This window comes from Tachypleus tridentatus, chromosome 4, assembly GCF_004210375.1.
Source record: "Tachypleus tridentatus isolate NWPU-2018 chromosome 4, ASM421037v1, whole genome shotgun sequence".
Taxonomy (NCBI): Eukaryota; Metazoa; Arthropoda; class Merostomata; order Xiphosura; family Limulidae; genus Tachypleus; species Tachypleus tridentatus.
In genome coordinates this window covers 20,254,867-20,274,562 of record NC_134828.1, presented here as the reverse complement: position 1 = coordinate 20,274,562, position 19,696 = coordinate 20,254,867, and the positions used below count along the sequence as shown (strand labels likewise).

The following is a 19,696-nucleotide window of genomic DNA, read 5'->3' as shown; positions in this document are numbered from 1 at the left end:
ATTTTTTATTCTTTAAGTTATGTTACATTTTGAAATTTGAATGACAGTATGATTACTTTCTAACATTTAATGTAGAATATCCTGTTTGTGAAATAAAATTTGGCATCAACATTATCCATGTCTGTTCTTCTGTAATTTCAAAAGTAAATGTTGAGTTTTGTTTCTTTGTGCAACTTTTCAAACTGGAGACAGGCAAATGATTGAACAGAGACCACTATTTGCAATATATGATGTATGGTCAAAAAGTTCTAAGACTTCACTTTTATTGCACAGAACAATGTACATACATCAGTATTATATTATATCCCGTCCTAAGCTAATACACACTTATCCTGATGTTCCTGCCATTTTCGAAAGCCTTCAACTTTTGTGTGACTAAGTTCTGCTTTCACACAATTGTGGATGGTTGGAATGTCATCAAATCACCTTCCTTTCAACTTAATTTTGATTTTGGGAACAGAACAAAATCACATGTGGCAAGATTGGGAGATTACAGGGGGTGTGGTATCACAGGAATGTTTCTTTCTGCCAAACGTTCTTGAACAGATACAGCACTATGTGAAGGTGCATTGTCGTGACAGAGAAACCAATAATCATTTTCCACAGCTCGCAGCAGTTTCTTCTAATTTCTTCCCTCAAGCAAATTAGGACCTTTTTATAAAATGCTTGGTTAACTGTCTGGCCATTAGGCACGCATTCATGATGAACAATACCTTGAACATCAAAAAACACGATCAACATTGTCTTTACATTTGATCAAGACTGTCATGTTTTTTTGGAAGTGGTGATGATGGAGATTTCCACTGGGGTGACTGAAATTTCGTTTCAGGGTCATAACTGTGTACCCATGACTCAATCACCAGTAATAATGATGTTGATGAAATTTGGATCAATTTCTAGCCTTCTTTTCAAATCCTCACACACTTGTTGATGGTGAAACTTTTGGTCATCCATCAACAGCCTTGGAAAAAATTTTGCAGACACTTGACACATGCAGAGTTTTTCAGCTAAAATCACATGACATAATGCAAAGGAAATGTTCAGTTTGTCAGCAATTTCATGAATAGTTAATCTTTGATGACTTTGACTATTTTCTTTCATCTTAGCAACCATTTCATCAGTGGATGATGTCGGTGATTGCCCAGAATGGTCGTCATCTTTGACTGATTTCTGGACATCTTGGAAGTGTTTTATCCACTGATAAACAACAGTTTTACTTAAGCAATCATAATTAAAAGCAGTTCTTAACATTTCAATGATTTCTGTTCCTACTGTACCATTTTTCATAAAAAATTTGATGCAAACATGTTGCTTTTATTTTCTGTCCATTTATATTTCAACAGAAGCAAGAGATGCTTCTGTCTTTGAACACGGGTATAAGGTCTGGATAAGTGGTTTATCCGTGAGGTAGATCACTATTTGTACTTTGTACACACCTCAGTAAAGCTTACTGCCTCTGTACTGGCACCTGTAACAGAAGAAATCTTTTTGATCAGAACTCATATATAAGATATATCAAGTTGTTTATGAGTTATGTTTGGAATATTATTGTGTGAGTAAACATTCAAATAATAAATAATATATATTAAAACAAGAACACTTGAGTTCATGTCCTTTTTAAGTCACACAGTTTGAAAAATTATGAGTTCTCTTACATAGTAAAAGTTGAGCTAAGATTGTCCATTTCATTGATTCCATAAACTGTAGTGGAAAACTATTTTGTAATTTTAAAACAAATCGTCTTTTTTTTGCTATTACTTATTAGTCAAGAAAATATAATATCAACAAAAGTATCATATTTTGTAATTGTTATTGTATGTATGTATATATATTATCTACACTGTATGAATATTCAAACTAAATCTACATCATGGGAAAAGAAAATGGCTCCCTTAAAGAACTATGTACATCTACTTATTGTAGTTGTTGTATATAGTTGAAATCTAGTCATTTATTTGAAAGGGATGAAAATAAGTATGTGTATCTGTATCATAGTAATAGTTCTTAGTTTAAATTTAGCTATTTATTTGAAACAGATTAAAATAAGTATGTGCATTTGTTTATCCTAGTTATGGCTTTTATTTTAAATCTAGCTATTTATTTGGAACAGGTGACATAGAGATTTGCATCTGTTTACCTTGTTTGTTGTCAGGGTGTTTTAGTTTATTGTATATATAAATATATATATATATATATATATGGGCTGGATTCTTTGTAGTTGGTGTCTGGGACTTGGCAACAAATTTCAATAACAAACAAACAGCATACAGTTCTCTTATTTCAGGTAATAATGTATTAAAACAATTAAAATGTATAAACAAATGTTTTTTCATTATTTGCTAGCACAGTTGTATCTAGAGCATTAAATACTTGTCTTCTTTTCATCAAAATCCACATAGCCTGGTCCAGTTACTTTAGAATCCAATTTACAAAACAAATTAATTTGTTGTCTTCTATGTTTAACAACTACTATGTTGTTATATAGTTTGTGATAATTTCAAGTTAGAAATCACCAATATATGCTTTTATGGCTAAACTCACAATCACACAGGCTAGATCTATCTGTTCAATCAAACTAACCCAAACTACATTTTTGACACACATTTTTATAACCTCACAGAGGTCTTAAACATTTTTCACATTATGAGTTATTGTGATAAAATAATATTCAATCAAAACAATGAGAAAAATTTAGAAGTTTCTAATAAAATAATGCAATAGTACAGCAAGTATAAATCACAGTCTGTGATTCGTACACAGAAAAGTAATTATAAACTACTGCTACTAAAAATAACTAAATTGAACACTCTCTCTTATACTATTTAAGTAATAACACTTACATTAAACTTAAACACTTGTGTGGATATAACAATAAGCTTCTCTTTAAGAAACGTGTTTACAATTATTTTTTGTACTATATACAAAGACTGTTTCCAGTTCATCCAAAAAGTCTACTCATACAGTCTGCACCAACATTTGCAGTCCTCTTGTTGGATTCAATGTGGGACCAGAAGTTCTTGGGGTACAATACCTAACTCATGATTATTACACATTCAGTTTTATACCTCTGGATCTTTGCAAGTGGTTGATGATTCATTTGGATGATGAACTCCTTCCATACAGACTGTTGAAGAAGTTCCAAATGTCAGTATGGTGGCCAAACACTTCTTGAGTCACAGATCTCACTGCTCAGTGTCTTTCTGAACAGATCCCTGAGTTTCTTCAGATGGTTACATCGTACACAATGTTGGTGGGTTTTTTGCAACATTTTTCTCATCAAGAAGTTGAATGCTGCTGCTGAATTGATTAATCCAGATGGCATCTTTCTTGAATTGGTACCATTCATCAGGTGTCAAAAAGGCTGTCTTCTTTGAAACTTTGCCAATACACTTTTCTGAGATTGACCTTAGTGAAGAACTTGGGCCCATTTATTTTCACTGCAATAGCATCTGGGTTGCCCATAGGTTTGGAGCCAAATTCTGTCATAAAGTTTATTTTCTGGAAATCTGTACAGATGGTTGTGAGACATTCATGGTCTTCATGATTACCACCAGTGAACAGTAAACTTAATTCAAAGGCCCAGTTATTCCAGCTTCTAACATTACTTTAACTTTTAGCTTAATCAGGCTTTTATTATGTAGAACATTTGGTAGGGCTTCACTTTGACTGAGTTCTTGGTCATGGTCACAGTCTGTCTGGCTTTATCTGTCTGTGGAGACAGGTGCACACTGCTACTTCTTTCTTCAATTTGTCATTAATTTCTTCATTGATGTTGACACTTTTGTACATGTCATCTACACCCAGTGGTCTCAGATTTTCATTTTTTTTTGTGTGTGAAAATTACTAACCTTCAGATGAGTTTGTTGTGTCTTTAAGGAACAGAAACCTTCTTTCTGAAATGTTAATCCTTGGACTTCTTATCATAGAAGCATTTCTGTCTGACATCGGCTGCATACAAACTTGTTTGAGTGAGTTGACAAGTCTTCTACAGTTGGTTTCTTAGGTCTAACACATATTGGTATATGCGCATCACTTCTGACTCTTCTTCTTCTGTGAACAGTTTTCACAGTATCTGCATTGGACCTCATACTGCTCTTCCATGCAGTAACATGAATACTGAAAATCTTATATTTACATACGAGAATTATTAATAAGCAAATACTACTGCCTGGAGGTACTTGTCCTGGTCACGTGGTCTTTTCTCGAACATTTTCATCATGCTCTTTAGGACGTCATCAACTGTCTTGCAAAGAGCTGCTTAGTGCTGATGAGTCTGCACACCTCTTGAATCAATTTTGAGGTAAACTAGGTCCCTCTGTCACTTGAGACTTCTTTTTAAAACCCTTCTCTGCAGAACACCTATAAGGAAGGTTTCTGCGAGTTTCTCTGTCTTTGGTAGTGCTATGGCTTCTGGGTAAAGTGTTACATAGCTACTATCATCACATACATATTGCTCATGTCAGGTGTTAGTTGTCCAATCAAGTCCATGGCAACTGTGTTGGATAGCACTCCTATAAGAGACATTTCATCTCATGGCTCTATGGCTACATTCATTCTAGGTAGAGTCCCTTTATTTTGTATGCCATCTTGTTTATTCCTTGGTGTCATTTCAAAAGTTACTTGTTGGCCAACTTCTTCATTACTTGAGTCTAGTGCTTTGTTGGTACAATGATCTGTTTAACTTCTGATAGAAGTGCTTTGATAGATATGATACAGCACTTCCTTCTGATTCTCTGTTCTGTATATCCTTTTTTTCCTCATTTTTGTGCTCAATTGTCTCTTAGACATTGTTTCAAAGTTTCATCATTGAAGGGTCTTTCTTCTGTGCTTCCTTCAATTCCCATAGACATACATACACAATGTCACTTTTTTGAGATTTGCAGAGGGTTGATGTTTTGCTTGCTTTTATTTTTTTGAATTCTTGTGGTGACTGCAGATACTTCATCAGTCTCCTTTCTGTCTGGTTCCTTCAAATTTCTGTTGTCAGGTATATTGCTGATTACCATGTCATAGATGGGTGCTTTCTTATGTGTTGTCTCAAGTTCTCCCACATAGTATGGAGTTTCCCTTTATTGTTACTATAGGAAACTTTCTCACTGTCCCATCAGTCAGCACACATATATGTACTTTTGCCATTATCTGGTCATTTGATACTAGAGTAATTCTCACTTCTTCTCCCAGTGTTTCATTTCACTGTCATGTTCTTGTTGCCAAACATAGTGTTCACCTACTGATAAGTTGTGATTGATCCGTTTGTTAATTTGAACTGACTGTCATTCAAGTACTGTTTAATCATGAATTATTTTATGTGATTTCTGGCAACAGTGACAATCATTCTTCTCTAGTATCTTACTAGCACCATCTTTGTAGGTAACTCTAACTGCTTGATTTGAGATTCTTGTTGGTTGCAAACTTGCAATCATATCACAATATGTCTCATTTTCTAACAAGTGTAGTATCTCCCATTTGTCTGACGACTTCTTGTCACCTGTGGTGGCATCCTGCTTGTAATCCCTCTTGTTGGCTTTGAATGGTTATGATTGATTTGCCTGTTATGTTCTCCCCATGGGCTTCCACATACTATTTTGCCAGCTTGATCATCTTTATCATGTCATTTGGTGCTCTTTCTGGTACAAAAAATGACATGTAAGTGGAGTACATGATAATGAATTATTCATCTGTTAGTAGGTTTACCAGTCCTTCAAAACTATCTTCACACTTGGCCATGTAAATTCACCTTGTGAAATATTGCTGTAGACATGCCACAAACTGAAATATAGTTTCTCTAGTGTCAACTTTGCCTTTTCTAAATTCTAACAAAACCATCCTATGTAATTTCATTGCATTTCAGCAAGGCAATTTTAACATATTCTAGTCCATGGCATCTTCTGATATTACACCTACATACACTTGTAGTCCTTTTACTGTGAAAAGGAAACTAAGCCAAAATGTCAAATTGTTTTGTCCCAGTTTTGACCTTGAGGGGTGAATCTTTCACTTCTCATTAGATCATTCATGTTGTCTTTCTATTCATCAAGTTTTGTCAGCCCATTGTTAATGATCCTTCAATTTGCTTGTTAAACTTAGTGACTTCAAGTTGTACTGTTATATTCTCTTTGTTTTTAGTCTCTCCTCTCTCTCAGTTTCCAGTTTTTCATTTCTTTTTTCAGCCTTTCTTTTTTTCTTCTCTTTTTTTGTTGTTTGTTTCTCTCTTTATGTCTTGTTGTTGTGTAACAAACTCTCATATATCACCATCTTTAAGGCTAAGTTATTTGCCCTTCACCATCCACTTATCAAAGCCAGTTAAAATGGTGTATATGTGGCCTCTACAATATTTATTCTATTGCTTCAGCTGTGAATTTATAGGCCTATGCTTTACAGTAAGTGTCTGACTTGTTGGCATTTCAACAGTGAAGAAACAGCATAGAGTTCACTTTTTTTAAATAATAGTAAATTAAAGCAAGTCAAACATATATTCAAATGTTCATTACACTGTTGGCTATTACAGTTGTATCCAAATCTTTAAATTGTTGTCTCCTTTTCTTAAAGCTCACACAATCTTGTTCATATTATATAATTTTTACTTTGTTGTTACAATACAGTCTGTGATAATTTCACTTCAGAAATAGCCAGAATACACTCTTTATGGCTAAACTCCCACTCAGACTGTCTAGATATATCTAAGTGACCAACTCAAAGTGCATTTTGGATGCATATTTGTTGTCTGAAAGAGGCCTCAGTTGCTTTACACAATGGTCTTCATGGGATATTATGATGCAATAATTTGTGATAGTGTGAAAATCTTGGAAGGTTCTACTGACATGATTCAGCAATATACAACAAGTGCCAATTCACAACAATTTAATCAAAGTATGATACATGCACAGCTATGTAACAAACCTGTGGTAAACCATCTCCACAAAAAATAAGTTAATTTAACACCAAAGATGTATTCAAACTGTTTAAATCTACCTGTTCATTGAGAGCATATGAAAATAAGTTCATACCATGAATGTGATGTTATGTAGAAGATCTTGTAACATAAATTTTCAATTAATTTTGATTTTTGCCATTGGTTATAATCATACACAACATTATAGCAAAGTTCTTGAGAAAAACTTAGTTTCCTTCCTGAGTTTTAAAGTATAATCATAGTATAAATAAACTTTTGTATCTCAATAAGAAAATAAATGCTTTAATTAGCAAAGATGTATTTCCAACATTCAAGTGCAATATATATTTTTTTATATGTTAGTAATGTAAATGTATTTGGAAGAAGTGAAGAGGCATGTCACTTAAAGATTATTCATGTCTCTAGGAAATATTCAAAATACTTTTGGATTGATGTGGTAAATTTTGTTCCACCCTTGACTATCTCACATAGTGTAAAATTGTAAGAACTCAGCAGATGGGACCTTTATCAGCAGCCTCCATGGAAAATGGTGGATACAGTCACGTTCTCAGGTAATTATATTAAATCTCCATTTATATAAAAGTATAAATCACCATACATGTTATCATGTTCTTCAGTAATTTTTTATATCTACTTACAAGGGAATAGTTAATACCAGTGTGGATTCCACCATGGTATCAAGTGATTGCAATTGATTTTATTTCTATTTACAAGATAAATTGTATGTACCAGGGTAGATATAATGTTCTCACGTAACTGTTTTTATCACATTATAAGAAAAGTGATGCATTTCATGCTTACAGAATTAAGAAATAAGAGTTTAAATGAAAGTAACTAACAAAGGATTAACAATCATATTGACAAAAGTCTTAAAGTAATGGGCACAAAATAAACTGAAGAAGCAAAAAATATAAAAGTTCTGAGGTTACATGGAGAATGGTACATATCATTGTGGATATCTTTGAAGTAATTGTTTTAATGTCTAATTACATGGAGAATGGTACATATCATTGTGGATATCTTTGAAGTAATTGTTTTAATGTCTAATTACATGGAGAATGGTACATATCATTGTGGATATCTTTGAAGTAATTGTTTTAATGTCTAATTACATGGAGAATGGTACATATCATTGTGGATATCTTTGAAGTAATTGTTTTAATGTCTAATTACATGGAGAATGGTACATATCATTGTGGATATCTTTGAAGTAATTGTTTTAATGTCTAATTACATGGAGAATGGTACATATCATTGTGGATATCTTTGAAGTAATTGTTTTAATGTCTAATTACATGGAGAATGGTACATATCATTGTGGATATCTTTGAAGTAATTGTTTTAATGTCTAATTACATGGAGAATGGTACATATCATTGTGGATATCTTTGAAGTAATTGTTTTAATGTCTAATTACATGGAGAATGGTACATATCATTGTGGATATCTTTGAAGTAATTGTTTTAATGTCTAATTACATGGAGAATGGTACATATCATTGTGGATATCTTTGAAGTAATTGTTTTAATGTCTAATTACAAGGAGAAAGGCACATATCATTGTGGATATCTTGAAGTAATTGTTTTCATGTGTAGTTACATGATGAATAATATTTACCATTGTGGATTTCTTCAGGTAGTTGTTCCCCTCATTCTGGATTCCTGTGATTGGTGAGGGACCTCCCAGGGAGGTTCTGTTCTTTTAGTTTACCTCTTTTGTGATCTAAAGATCCACCAACATGTGTGTTGTGCATGGTGACCCATGAAGAGGAGGAGAAGATCCTGATGGTTGAGGGGTCCAACCCTAACATACCACTGTGGCCTTGAATTCCTGTAGATGGGCAGCCTTGGGGTGGCTCCCCTTGGGTCAGTTGGCTGGTTCACTTGGCCTAGGGTTAACCAAGTACCAGTGTTGGATGTTCTCAGCAGGTGTTGTGGACATTGTATCTGATGCTGGTGTTTGGGTATAGTGCTCATGAAACCCTGGTGTTGCTCCAGTGTTCTTGTTTGGCATTGTAATGCCATCCACTCATAGGGCTTTATGGTGGGTGGGGACAGTGGACACCGAAAAATTCATTTTTATTATGGACCATCCAAATAAAAAAGTTAACCAAAATAGTGAAAAACAGTTTATGAGTAAACAATAACATCTTGAAGATTCTGAGCAGCAATCTTTAACATTTGTAACTTCTGTACCTTATTTTATTATACTACATTTTCTTTCAGACAAACCTTTAGGGCAAATGTCTCCCTTTTTCATTCAGAAGGGACCAGAAGGTCTCACTGGCTCTCCAAAGTTGGTCAGAAGGATTCGCTCTTGTGACATATTGGTAGAAATATCCACATCTCGAGCACAGTGAATTCCTCTTACATTCCAAGGCAATATACCTATTGAGGTTATGCCTCATTCAACTTTGAATTCGTAACAAGAAGTTATTGTTGATAGGGATTTGAAGAACATCCTGAGTCAGAGATTCCCACTGGTTTCTCCCACCACAAGGAGTTTCTTCAGTAAGGTGTATCTCCACTCCCAAAGATGGAATTTTGATGCCGATCAATGTCCTCATTTTAACATTTACATCACAGCATCCACCTGCTACCAACAAGGCAGGTTATTTTAACTGCAAGGTACGGCCATACATTCCAAACCCTCTCGGATAGTTCCGGGTGACAGCCATTTGATCACTTGGAGACATCATGTCTTGGTTCCTTGACATTTGCTCGTTGCAGTGGCAAGGATTATGGTGCCTCTGAGTATGAAACAGACCCTTGTTGCATCACTTGCAATGGCTCTCACCCATCTTACTTTTATTCTTGCCCTAAATGGTTGGAAGGAATAAAAAAGGTACAGTGTTTAAAGACGATTCAAAACATTACTTGCCCTGAGGCTTGAAAATTGTTATCTACCACTTTATGTTTGACTTAGGCTGATGCACTTCATTCCACTACTACAGTGGGAGTGCAGACAGATCTCTCTGTACCTCTAAAAGAATCATTCTCAAAACAAACAGAAAGTCTTCTGACATCCATGGTTAAGAAAGTTAATGAATCAATGTCAACACCCATCTTTGTCTCTAACATTAATTTCAGCAAACCCCAATATCTGCTTCCTTTGGTTTTGGTTACACTTTCTTCTCCTTTCCCAAGGTGCAAAATGATCATTTGTTTGCACCCTAAGTCACTGGAATCCTCTTCTAACAACAAAGACTTGCCCAATCAACCCAGGGTAGGATCCATTGAGGTTGGTAAACCTCCCTCGAATAAAGACAATAAAGAAATAAAACATGGTCTGCACCCAATTTGCCTACACATAAATAAAAGTAGCCACCTTGATACAATGGAAACTGTTGAAGTTTACATTCTAATCTGGGTGACATCAAAACACTTATTTCTTCCTACCATCCTGTATGTCTTTCCTTGCAGGAAATCTTTCTGAAACTTGCTGATACAATCACCTTTCAGCAGTTTTCTTTGTACAGAAATGACAGGCTGTGTGATGGACAAGTGCATGGAGGGGTAGCACTGTTGGTTGATCAGCATGTGCTTACCCTGTCTTTGTTACTCAACACACCCTTGGAGGCTGTAGCCATTTGTGTTTCTTTGTGTCGTATCATCACTGTTTGTTCTCTCTACCTGTTGCCTAGAGAGACCTATGATCAATCAGACCTTGATGCTCTCATTAAACAGTTGCCATCTCCATTTTAATGCTGGGGGCTTTAATGGAAATCGTCCCCTCTGAGGAAGTGCTGATATTGATGGGAGGGTCACTCCATAGAGTGTATGCTCTCTGATCACAACTTTTCTCTCTTCAATAGTGGTTCTTATACTTATTTTCATGCATCTAGTCAGTTCTTTACTGCTTTTGATCTCTCCATTTACTCCCCTTCACTATTCTCCCACTTTTCGTGGAGGGTTGACAATAACCCATGCAGCAGTGATAATTTTTCTACAATTTTGAGAGAGACTGGCTGTGGTCAATGCCACCCAACCCATGTGCACCAATGGAAAAGGATCAAGCAAACTTGCTCTCTTTACTGTTCTTACAGAACTTGATCCTGCCATCATCTGTATGCCATCAATAGACGACTGTGTGACAGCAATAACTGACTGTATTGTACAGAAAGCTGCTCAAAGTATTCCTAAAGCCTTGACATGTTTTCCACAATATCATCATCTGTGGTGGAATCTTGCCTGCCACATGGCACAGAAGACTCAAAAATGGACGTGGGATACTTTTCATAGGTATCCCACATTCTCGAATCGCATCGCTTTCCAACAGGCCCGTGCACATGCTTGGTGGGTAATATGTCAAAGCCAGAAGGACTCTTGGATTAAGTTCACAACCAACATATCTTTTATCACCAGTTGGGCAGAGTAATCACTTCTTTCCTTTGAGCTGATTGTCTCTGTGACTATAATCGTCCCCTTACACTGGCTCTTCATCAGTCTGTCAGTACATTCGGTTGGATCTGATGATGTGCACAATGAAATGCTGTGCTATCTCTCTCCTGCTTCTCTTGCTGTTTTTCTGATTGTTTTCAACCAGATCTGGCAGGAGAATGTTTTCCTGATGCCTGGCACTGAGCTATATTCCTATCTTTCTCTAAGCCTGGGAAGGATCCGAAGATTCCTTCAAACTACCATCCAATTGCTTTGATGAAATGTCTCTGTAAGACCTTAGAGAGGATAGTTAAAGCTCGTCTTGTTTGGTTCCTTGAAGAAAATAACCTCCTCTCGCCCACCCAGTGTGTGTGTCCTAACGACAGTGCTCCACCATGGACCACTTGATTCAACCTGAAACATTAATCAGAGAAGCTTTTCTCAAATGACAAAATCTTGTATCAATATTCTTTGATATTGAGAAGGCTTGTGACACAACATGGAGGTATGGCATTTCATGAGACCTCCATATATATGGGTTACTTGGCCATTTACCCATGTTTATTAAAAAATTTTTTAATGGACAGGTGATTCCAAGTTCATGTGGGTTCAACACATTCCAGTTTTTATCTACAGGAACTTGGAGTTCTTCAGGGCTGTGTTTTGAGTGACACATTTTTCAGTATAAAGATTAATGCCATCACTGAACTACTCCCTCTTACTGTTGCATACGGTCTCTATGTCAATGACTTTCACATTTCATGTCAATCATCAAACATGCAGTATATTGAGCGACAGCTACAAACTGCCCTCAATTGTTTTCTGAAGTGGATCACTGCAAACAGTTTTAATTCTCTCTCTCTAAAACTGTTTGTATGCACTTTGCCACCAATGGGGTATTCACCCTGATCCTGAACTCAATATTGGTGAAGTTGTGCTAACTGTGGTCCCTGAAACAAAGTTCTTTGGGCTTATCTTTGACTGTAAGCTGAGCTTCATAACACACATCAAGCAGCTACAGGTCAAATGTACAAGAGCACTGAACATCCTCCATGTCCACTCTTTCACATCTTGGGAAGTGGATCAATGTTCTTTGCTAAAGATATATCAGGCTATTACTTGATCAAAACTAGAGTATGGATCACTGGTCTATGGCTCTGCCAGCACCTTGGCCTTCAAGATCATCATCAGGGACTTCAGCTCTGCACCAGGGCTTTCAGCACTTCCCTGTTCATAGCTTATACGTAGAATCTCATGAACCTTCTTTGCACCTCTGCCGTTTGCAACTGTCTTTACTGTATGCTTCAAAACTTCAGTCCTTACCATAACATTCCACCTGGGATTATGTTTTCCTTCCTCAGTGGGCCATGCTTTTGCAAAATAGACAATCAGCCATTGCTCCTTTTGGCCTTTGTATCCAAGTACAGTTGGATGAATTGGGTCTATCCTTGGATAACATTTGCTGTATCCACTGGTCAGCTCATCCTACCATGGCTTATTACAGTCCCAAGATGTAACCTTTCTTTAAGTCATCTGAGAAAAGCAGACACTCCTGATTGGAAATACTGTATGTTATTTGCAGAACATCTTTCAAACCACCCTTCCATTCCTATTTATACAGATGGTTCAAAATCAGGTGACTCTGTGGGCTCAGCCATGGTTTGGTGGTTGTGCAGAGAATCCTCTCTACAGTTTCTGTGTTCACTGCTGAACTGTATGTCATTTCTCTTGTCCTGTATCACACAGAAGCTAAGCAGTACTCAAATTGTACTATTTATACTGACTCGCTTAGTTCTCTACTGGTCCTTGAATTGTTTCATCTTAGTTCTTACTGATATTCAAAATCGACTGGCCCATTTCTCTTTAACATCTACTTCTGTCCAGTGTTTCTAGATACTGGGCCACATTGGTATTTGCAGGAACGAGCTTGGTGACACTGCAGATAAATCTGTCTGCTCTGGCTCTATCACTGCTGTTTCTGTTCCATACGTGGACTATGGTCCTGTATTCAAGGCTCAGCTTCATGCCAGTTAGCAGTCGACTTGGGTGAGCAACGTGAAAACAAGCTTTTCTAAATAAAACGTGCTATTGGACTTTGGCTATCTTGCTTTCTTAAGGACCAGAAATGGAAAGAGGAAATTGTCCTAACTAGACTACACATTGGTCACAGTTTTTAATTCATCGTTTTCTTTTATCTGGGACTGATGCACCAATGTATTGTCTGTTACATTAAGCCACATTTTACTGTTTCGGTGTCATTACGACTTAATTATGGCACCATTTTAAACATGTTTTGTCCCAAGGTTTATTTGTTAGATATTGTTATTGGCGATGGTGACATTGTCCACCTTTGAAATGTTTTTAGTTGTTTAAAGTCTATTAATCTTTTTAATGCTATTTAAGTTTGTTTTTTTTTTTTTACTTTATATATTAGACATTTTTTTGATGTGATTCACTTTTAAGGATCAAAGTACATCTAGTTCAATCTAAAATTAGAAAATGGCCATAACATCCAATAACTTGAAACCAGGAATGGAAAGACCAACTTCAGGTGACTAATGCTACTTTTTAACTACCTGTTGGTCATTCTGGCAAGTTATGATAATTATAATTATGCTATAAAAAGTCCTTCACAACTTGTATTACTGTAGTTTTCTTCTTACTGCTGTAGACTAGATGTAAAAGTTGGATTTAATGCTATTTGTGTTTTTAATTCAAAAATGTAACTTTGTTTTGTTTTATTTTAATTTCCTTTAATGAATTTTAATAATTTTACTTTACTTTTAACTTTTAACCAGATGTTTGGTGCACATAGCCTGGTTGCTAGAACACCAAATCAACCAGCCATCCATGTAATTGTTTCCATGTCTAGTTGCATGGAAATGTTACATTATATTTGGGGGTATCATCATATCATCAGATATTATTCTTTTATCTTAGTAACAGTGAATTAGAAGTATGTTTTTTATTATGCTGCTTTCAGCTGTGTTTTCTTTTTCATGCTAAAAAATGTTTAAATGGTTTAGAAAGATATTTAACATGATTCTCTATCTCAGTTGTGTTTTTCTTTTGTTAGTTTACTTTTTTTATATATATATATATACTAGTTTTTTCTGTATTCATCAGACACTGAAATGTAGTTTGTTAAGATTTTAGGGAGTATGTGTTTGTTTTTTCTTCCAGACTACACATGTTGACAGATATGGAGAAAGCAGTCTAAGTTTTTACAGGTCTCTGCCCTTCATTTCAAGGAAGCTACTCCTCAGTCAGTAGATTGAACTCCACTCTTAGAAGAGTGGAGAGGAAGAAGAAAATTGGTTCAAGTATGTGTTTCAGGTTTTACTTTTATTGCAAATAGAATATATAAAAACTGCAGTCTCAAAAGCTAGGAATGATTTTTTTATCTAATGATATTGATAATTTAACTTATAGTTTGTATACATTACTGATTATTTCTTTAAAGCTTTAAAGATACCAAATGAGATGTGAAGAGAAAAATAGAAAGCACTTATCATTCTTGTTTTTAAAAAAAAGTGTCTCATTATATATTGGGAGCAGCTACTCTAATGATAAGAACTTCAACATTTATATCTTTGATATTGTACATTTTTTAGGTACGAGAACACATTTCTGAGTTTAAAAAACATAAATTGTTTAAAGCAGATTATACAATATAAATAATAAAGAATCATTTAATGATCATATACACAAACGTTTTAAAATAATTAGTATACTAATAATCAAAGTCTACATTAAAACAAAGATTAAAATTTTATTAATCTAACCTTGAACAGGCACTTATAGTTCTGTTTGTCTCTCTAGAAATAATTAAAAGTAATATAGAAATGAAATTTACTGAAATACCATGACCCAAACTTAAAGATATACCATTTTAATTATAACAACTGTTTCATTGGTTTTCATATAATATTTGTCTATTTTTACTTAATTCTTTATTTTAAAGGCTAAAATTTAGATGAATTATATTTTATGATTATAAATGTTTGTTAATTGTATTTAACTTCCCTTTAAACAGTACTTAGTAGAGGAGATCTTGAATTAGAAATAATATTTTGTATTCATGAGTGTTTTTTTTTACTTCTTTGTTTTACAGTCCTCACTTCATTATCAGGAACCTCTTCTTAATCTGTACCGGTTCTCCTTACAATAGCCAAGAACCACATTCCTGAGCAGACCAAAAAGATTGATTACGAAATCGTAACTTGCTGGTTACAAAGTGCAAAACTTGCCAGAAAGTAGGTTTTATTACACTGCAAATAAATTCTTGTAATCACCTCATCTGTACTGTTCCTTTAACTTTTCAGTCAATTATTAATCTGATCTATTCTTTCATTAATATCATATAGTAACATACATTTCTCTGAAATGTGTATGGAGTATTTCAGAGGCATCAGACCTGGAGGTGTTGTAACATCCCCACTTTTACATATTTTACATGCATAGCAACTGTAAATTATTATATCAATTTTCTGGTGAGGACATGCCCTAAATCTTTACAGACTTAGCTGACTTTGACAGCAGGGGGAAACACTTTTAGCAGCTTCTTATACTTTAAATTCCTCGTTGTACATTTTGCGTGTCTAGTCAAGCACTCCACCTATTTCTCTCCTTCCTGCACCACTAATACTGAAGATATCACATTGAAAAGTTCCTAAACCTGTCAGTGCATGCATGTAGAAGTTATTACTCATTTCTAATTCTTTGTAAGACATTATTGAGCTTTTATGTACATTCTCACAGAGAGAATATTATATAATGTGTTTATGGGGTATCATTTTCTTCTAACACTTTGTTCACATTAACAGAATCATTAATGTTTATTAAAATATTTTAATTTATAATCACAGTAAAGTTATATATTAGTCTCACAATTTATACAAGTAGCACACCTTGGTTGTAAGCTTCTGATGAAAATTTAAACTAAATGCAGTTTTAAAAAAAACAAATTCGTAATCCAGTTTACTGAGTTAAGTTGGGGGAGTATTTCTCATCAAAATCTGACTTTTTGATTCTGTTGTTAGTGTCACATAGTAAAATGTTAAAGAAATAATTTATGATCCATGATGGTGAGAAAACCTGCTACATAGAGTTTTTCTCTGCCCATACCAGCCGTTTTACATATATATTTTAATTATGCATTGTCACTTTAGCCTAAAATTATGTCAAGTTAAAAGACATGTATTATTTGTAACCCAGTTATAAGTTTTGAAAGAAAACTTCATATTTAAAATGATTCTATCTTCATAGATAAGGTCCATAAGTTTTATACAGGAATGATCAAACAAAAGAGGACATTACAAACCAAATCATACTGTTTCAAAAATAATTTTGTTTACCATCTGGCATTGCTTTTATTTCTCTTTTTGTCAACAGTATGATAATGGAGATTTAAATGTGTGCCATTACTCAGAATATTGTAAGAACCATTGAACTTTGTCTAGAATAGATTATTTTTGAAGTTGCTTAATTTTTAGGGATTAGCTTGATACCAGAGTAGCAAAATGTCCAAAATCGTGAGGGTACAGACCTCAAACTTTACAGAAATATGGAGGCCTACTGATGGATGTAATGAAACTAAAGCTTGTTTCAGTTGATCTGATAGATATTTGATTATGTTCTTCTATCTCACATTTTCTGTACATAAGTGAATAAATACAACATACATGTTTCAGGGGACTGTAAGTCTGGCATAAGAGGTGATGAGGATAACATTTTGTGTGTGTGTGGATTGATATGGTTCTTGTGCAGAACTGGGTTTGAATATGAAAATGATATTGTATTGATAATTTGACAATTACCCCACTAGCAGTTTTCTGAACTTTAAGGTGGAATTATTCTGTGGCATGGTGGGCTTTTATAATAGATTACTTTTACCAGTTACTGTGTATCTCTTATATTTCTGAATTCTAGTGTTTTTTAGTCTTGATGTTTCTACAGCATATTGGAATCCACAGAAGATGCTGTATATGATCTCTCTCTGTTAGGTGATTTGATGCAAATTAATTACAGTTGTTTTGGCTTCTAAATGCTTTTCTGACTTAATATTGTGTACATATCCTGTATATGTGTTTTTAGAGAAATTTCTGACATATAGTTTTCTTCTTAGAGTAATGCTAAAATAATAGGACTTGAACCCCATATAACAAAAGGTAATACGAATAAATGTATACATCTGGTTACTACTGATATCATACATAATCTACCTAGGATATCAATCAATCTAAACTTGTATACCCCTATTGAAAATATTCAAACACAGAGAATGAGTCAATGATTTTGTTGGAGTACTGCAGCTCATGTTGCCACATAGTTGTGCTCTGTCTAACGATTGTACATCTTGACAATATTCTGACAGCACAGTCTCCATTACAGAAGGCTCTTTCATGCAACTGTCATGTAGAAATTACATCTGAAACTTGATAATTAGGCTTTTCAGCTCGTAATCTACAGATTACAGGATTGAACCTCATTACTGAACATGTTTGCCCTCTCAGCTGTGGGAACATTATATATTGTGACAGTCTGTCCCACTATTCAGTCTGACAAAGGTTAGTGGTGAATGGTATTGGCTAATTGCTTTCTATATAATTCATCACTCAAAATTAGAGAAGGCTAGTGCAGATGGCTCTTGTGTAGCTTTGCATAAACATTCAACAACGAGTCTCAGGACACCATGCTTTCTATAATTGATTTAATTTATGGGGACATCAGTTTCTCAGTGCTTGTTTTGGAAGTTTGTTAGCACAGGAATCTGTAAGTGCTGTATCTAGGTTTGTTTTTTTATGATAATAAATGCTCTTTGTTTTAACTCGTGTATTTTTATAGCCACTTCAAGTTCTTGACATGCTTGAAGCTTTCATGTGTTCATCAACTAATCTTGTGCATATTAATAGCTTGTATTCAAGTTCACTGCTAAAGTCCAGAACTGGTACTAGATTTGAATCATTAGAATAAATATTATATTTGATAGTAATTCATCTGATAACTGTAGAATTAGTACCATACACTAAGTGAAGAATTTATTTAAGAATGAGTTGTAATTAAATTATATCATTAGATTTAACTGTTATTAAAAACTAAGAAGTATCTGTGTAATAATTAATTGCATAATTATATTAATTATGTAATAATTAATTGCATTATTATATTGCATACATTATGATTAGAATCCATTAACTGTACAATGAATCATGTCCATTAATTTTCAGAATAGTATTTTCAACCTGTGTTTTTTAGAAGTGGTCATCAACAGAGGGCTTATAGTTGTCTGCTAGAAGCTTCAGTATTAAACATACCTGAGACATTTGTGGAAAATCTAAGTGGCACTGGAATAAAGTAAATATAAATCTCAGTGGTAATATTTTTTGTAATTATTAAAGCAGATACTGTTCTTAGTTGTTTGTAAAACTTTTGATGAAATTATTTAAAGTACCTCTTTTTAATATTTTTGAAATGCCAAAATTGTGAAATTGGAAGCTCCAGGATTTTGCTGTGATTTAAAATTTTGAACTATTATGTTATAATGTAGTAAATTTGAAAATTATTAATTTATAAATGTCACTTTTTTAAACTTTGAAACTGTTAAATTATGAACATTGTATGTTCTAAATGTATACATTTGGAAGTACAAGATTCTGGAACTTAAAAGCATTAAGAATTTAACCTTGGAAGTGAAAATTTTTATATTTGAGGCAGTAAAAAATGTTCTCTCATCAAACACCATAATATTTGGTATTTCTAAACTGTAATATTTACTTTGAATCTGAGTTTTTGTGAAGATTATAATGATGAATTTGTAATTAACAAAAATGTTACAGCAGTCTATTTATTTTGGCACTTTACTGGCAAATTTTAGTGTTTAGTTATAACAGTTTTCTGTCGACTTGCATTTTTTGAACTAATAGTAAATAAATAAATTTTATTTATGCATATGATTGTTATCTCAAATTAGAACCACATCAGTGCAGTATTAGTATCTTATACCTCTTAAAAAAAGAAACAATTAGTTCAAATGTGAGTTGCATTACATCAAAAATAAAATTTCCAAAATATATTTATATCTTCTTACCTTACAGTTATTATTCAGCTGCTATGGTTTCTTTTCCTTTGTCCATCTAAGTATAGGTCTGATTTTTTCTCCCTTGCTCCAGTGTTTTATTTCACCTTTAAATCTATCTCATTACACTTTTCACCTTCATCAATGTGACCTCTGTTTTAAAACTGTATATAAGCATTTCTTAACAGGTGCATGTAGTACAGTTGTTGAAGATATTTTATGCATTTTTTCAGGTTATATATTTGACTTTCATGAAGTAAAAAAAAAAATTGTTTGGTATGTACGTTTACAGCTTGAATTCATGAATTAATGTATCCAGCATGGAAA

The 19,696-nt window shown here is 34.1% G+C and overlaps 2 protein-coding genes across 6 annotated transcripts in view; one reads left to right on the top strand and one right to left on the bottom strand.

Annotated features, from left to right (window-relative positions):
- Positions 1-18,778, top strand: part of LOC143248628 (serine/threonine-protein kinase atr-like) — a 32,649-nt gene extending 13,871 nt beyond the window's left edge. Inside the window, exons 6-10 of one of the 2 annotated variants that reach the window (XM_076497132.1) lie at positions 2,219-2,284; positions 7,385-7,464; positions 14,476-14,615; positions 15,407-15,548; positions 18,550-18,778. In XM_076497132.1, coding sequence (XP_076353247.1) covers positions 2,219-2,284; positions 7,385-7,464; positions 14,476-14,512 — 183 coding nt within the window. In that variant the 3' untranslated portion in view covers positions 14,513-14,615; positions 15,407-15,548; positions 18,550-18,778. The remainder of the gene's footprint in view (positions 1-2,218; positions 2,285-7,384; positions 7,465-14,475; positions 14,616-15,406; positions 15,549-18,549) is intronic. The other variant, XM_076497131.1, reaches the window with a different exon arrangement.
- Positions 1-19,696, bottom strand: part of LOC143248632 (serine/threonine-protein kinase ATR-like) — a 239,498-nt gene that overhangs the window by 172,546 nt on the left and 47,256 nt on the right. The window lies entirely within an intron of this gene.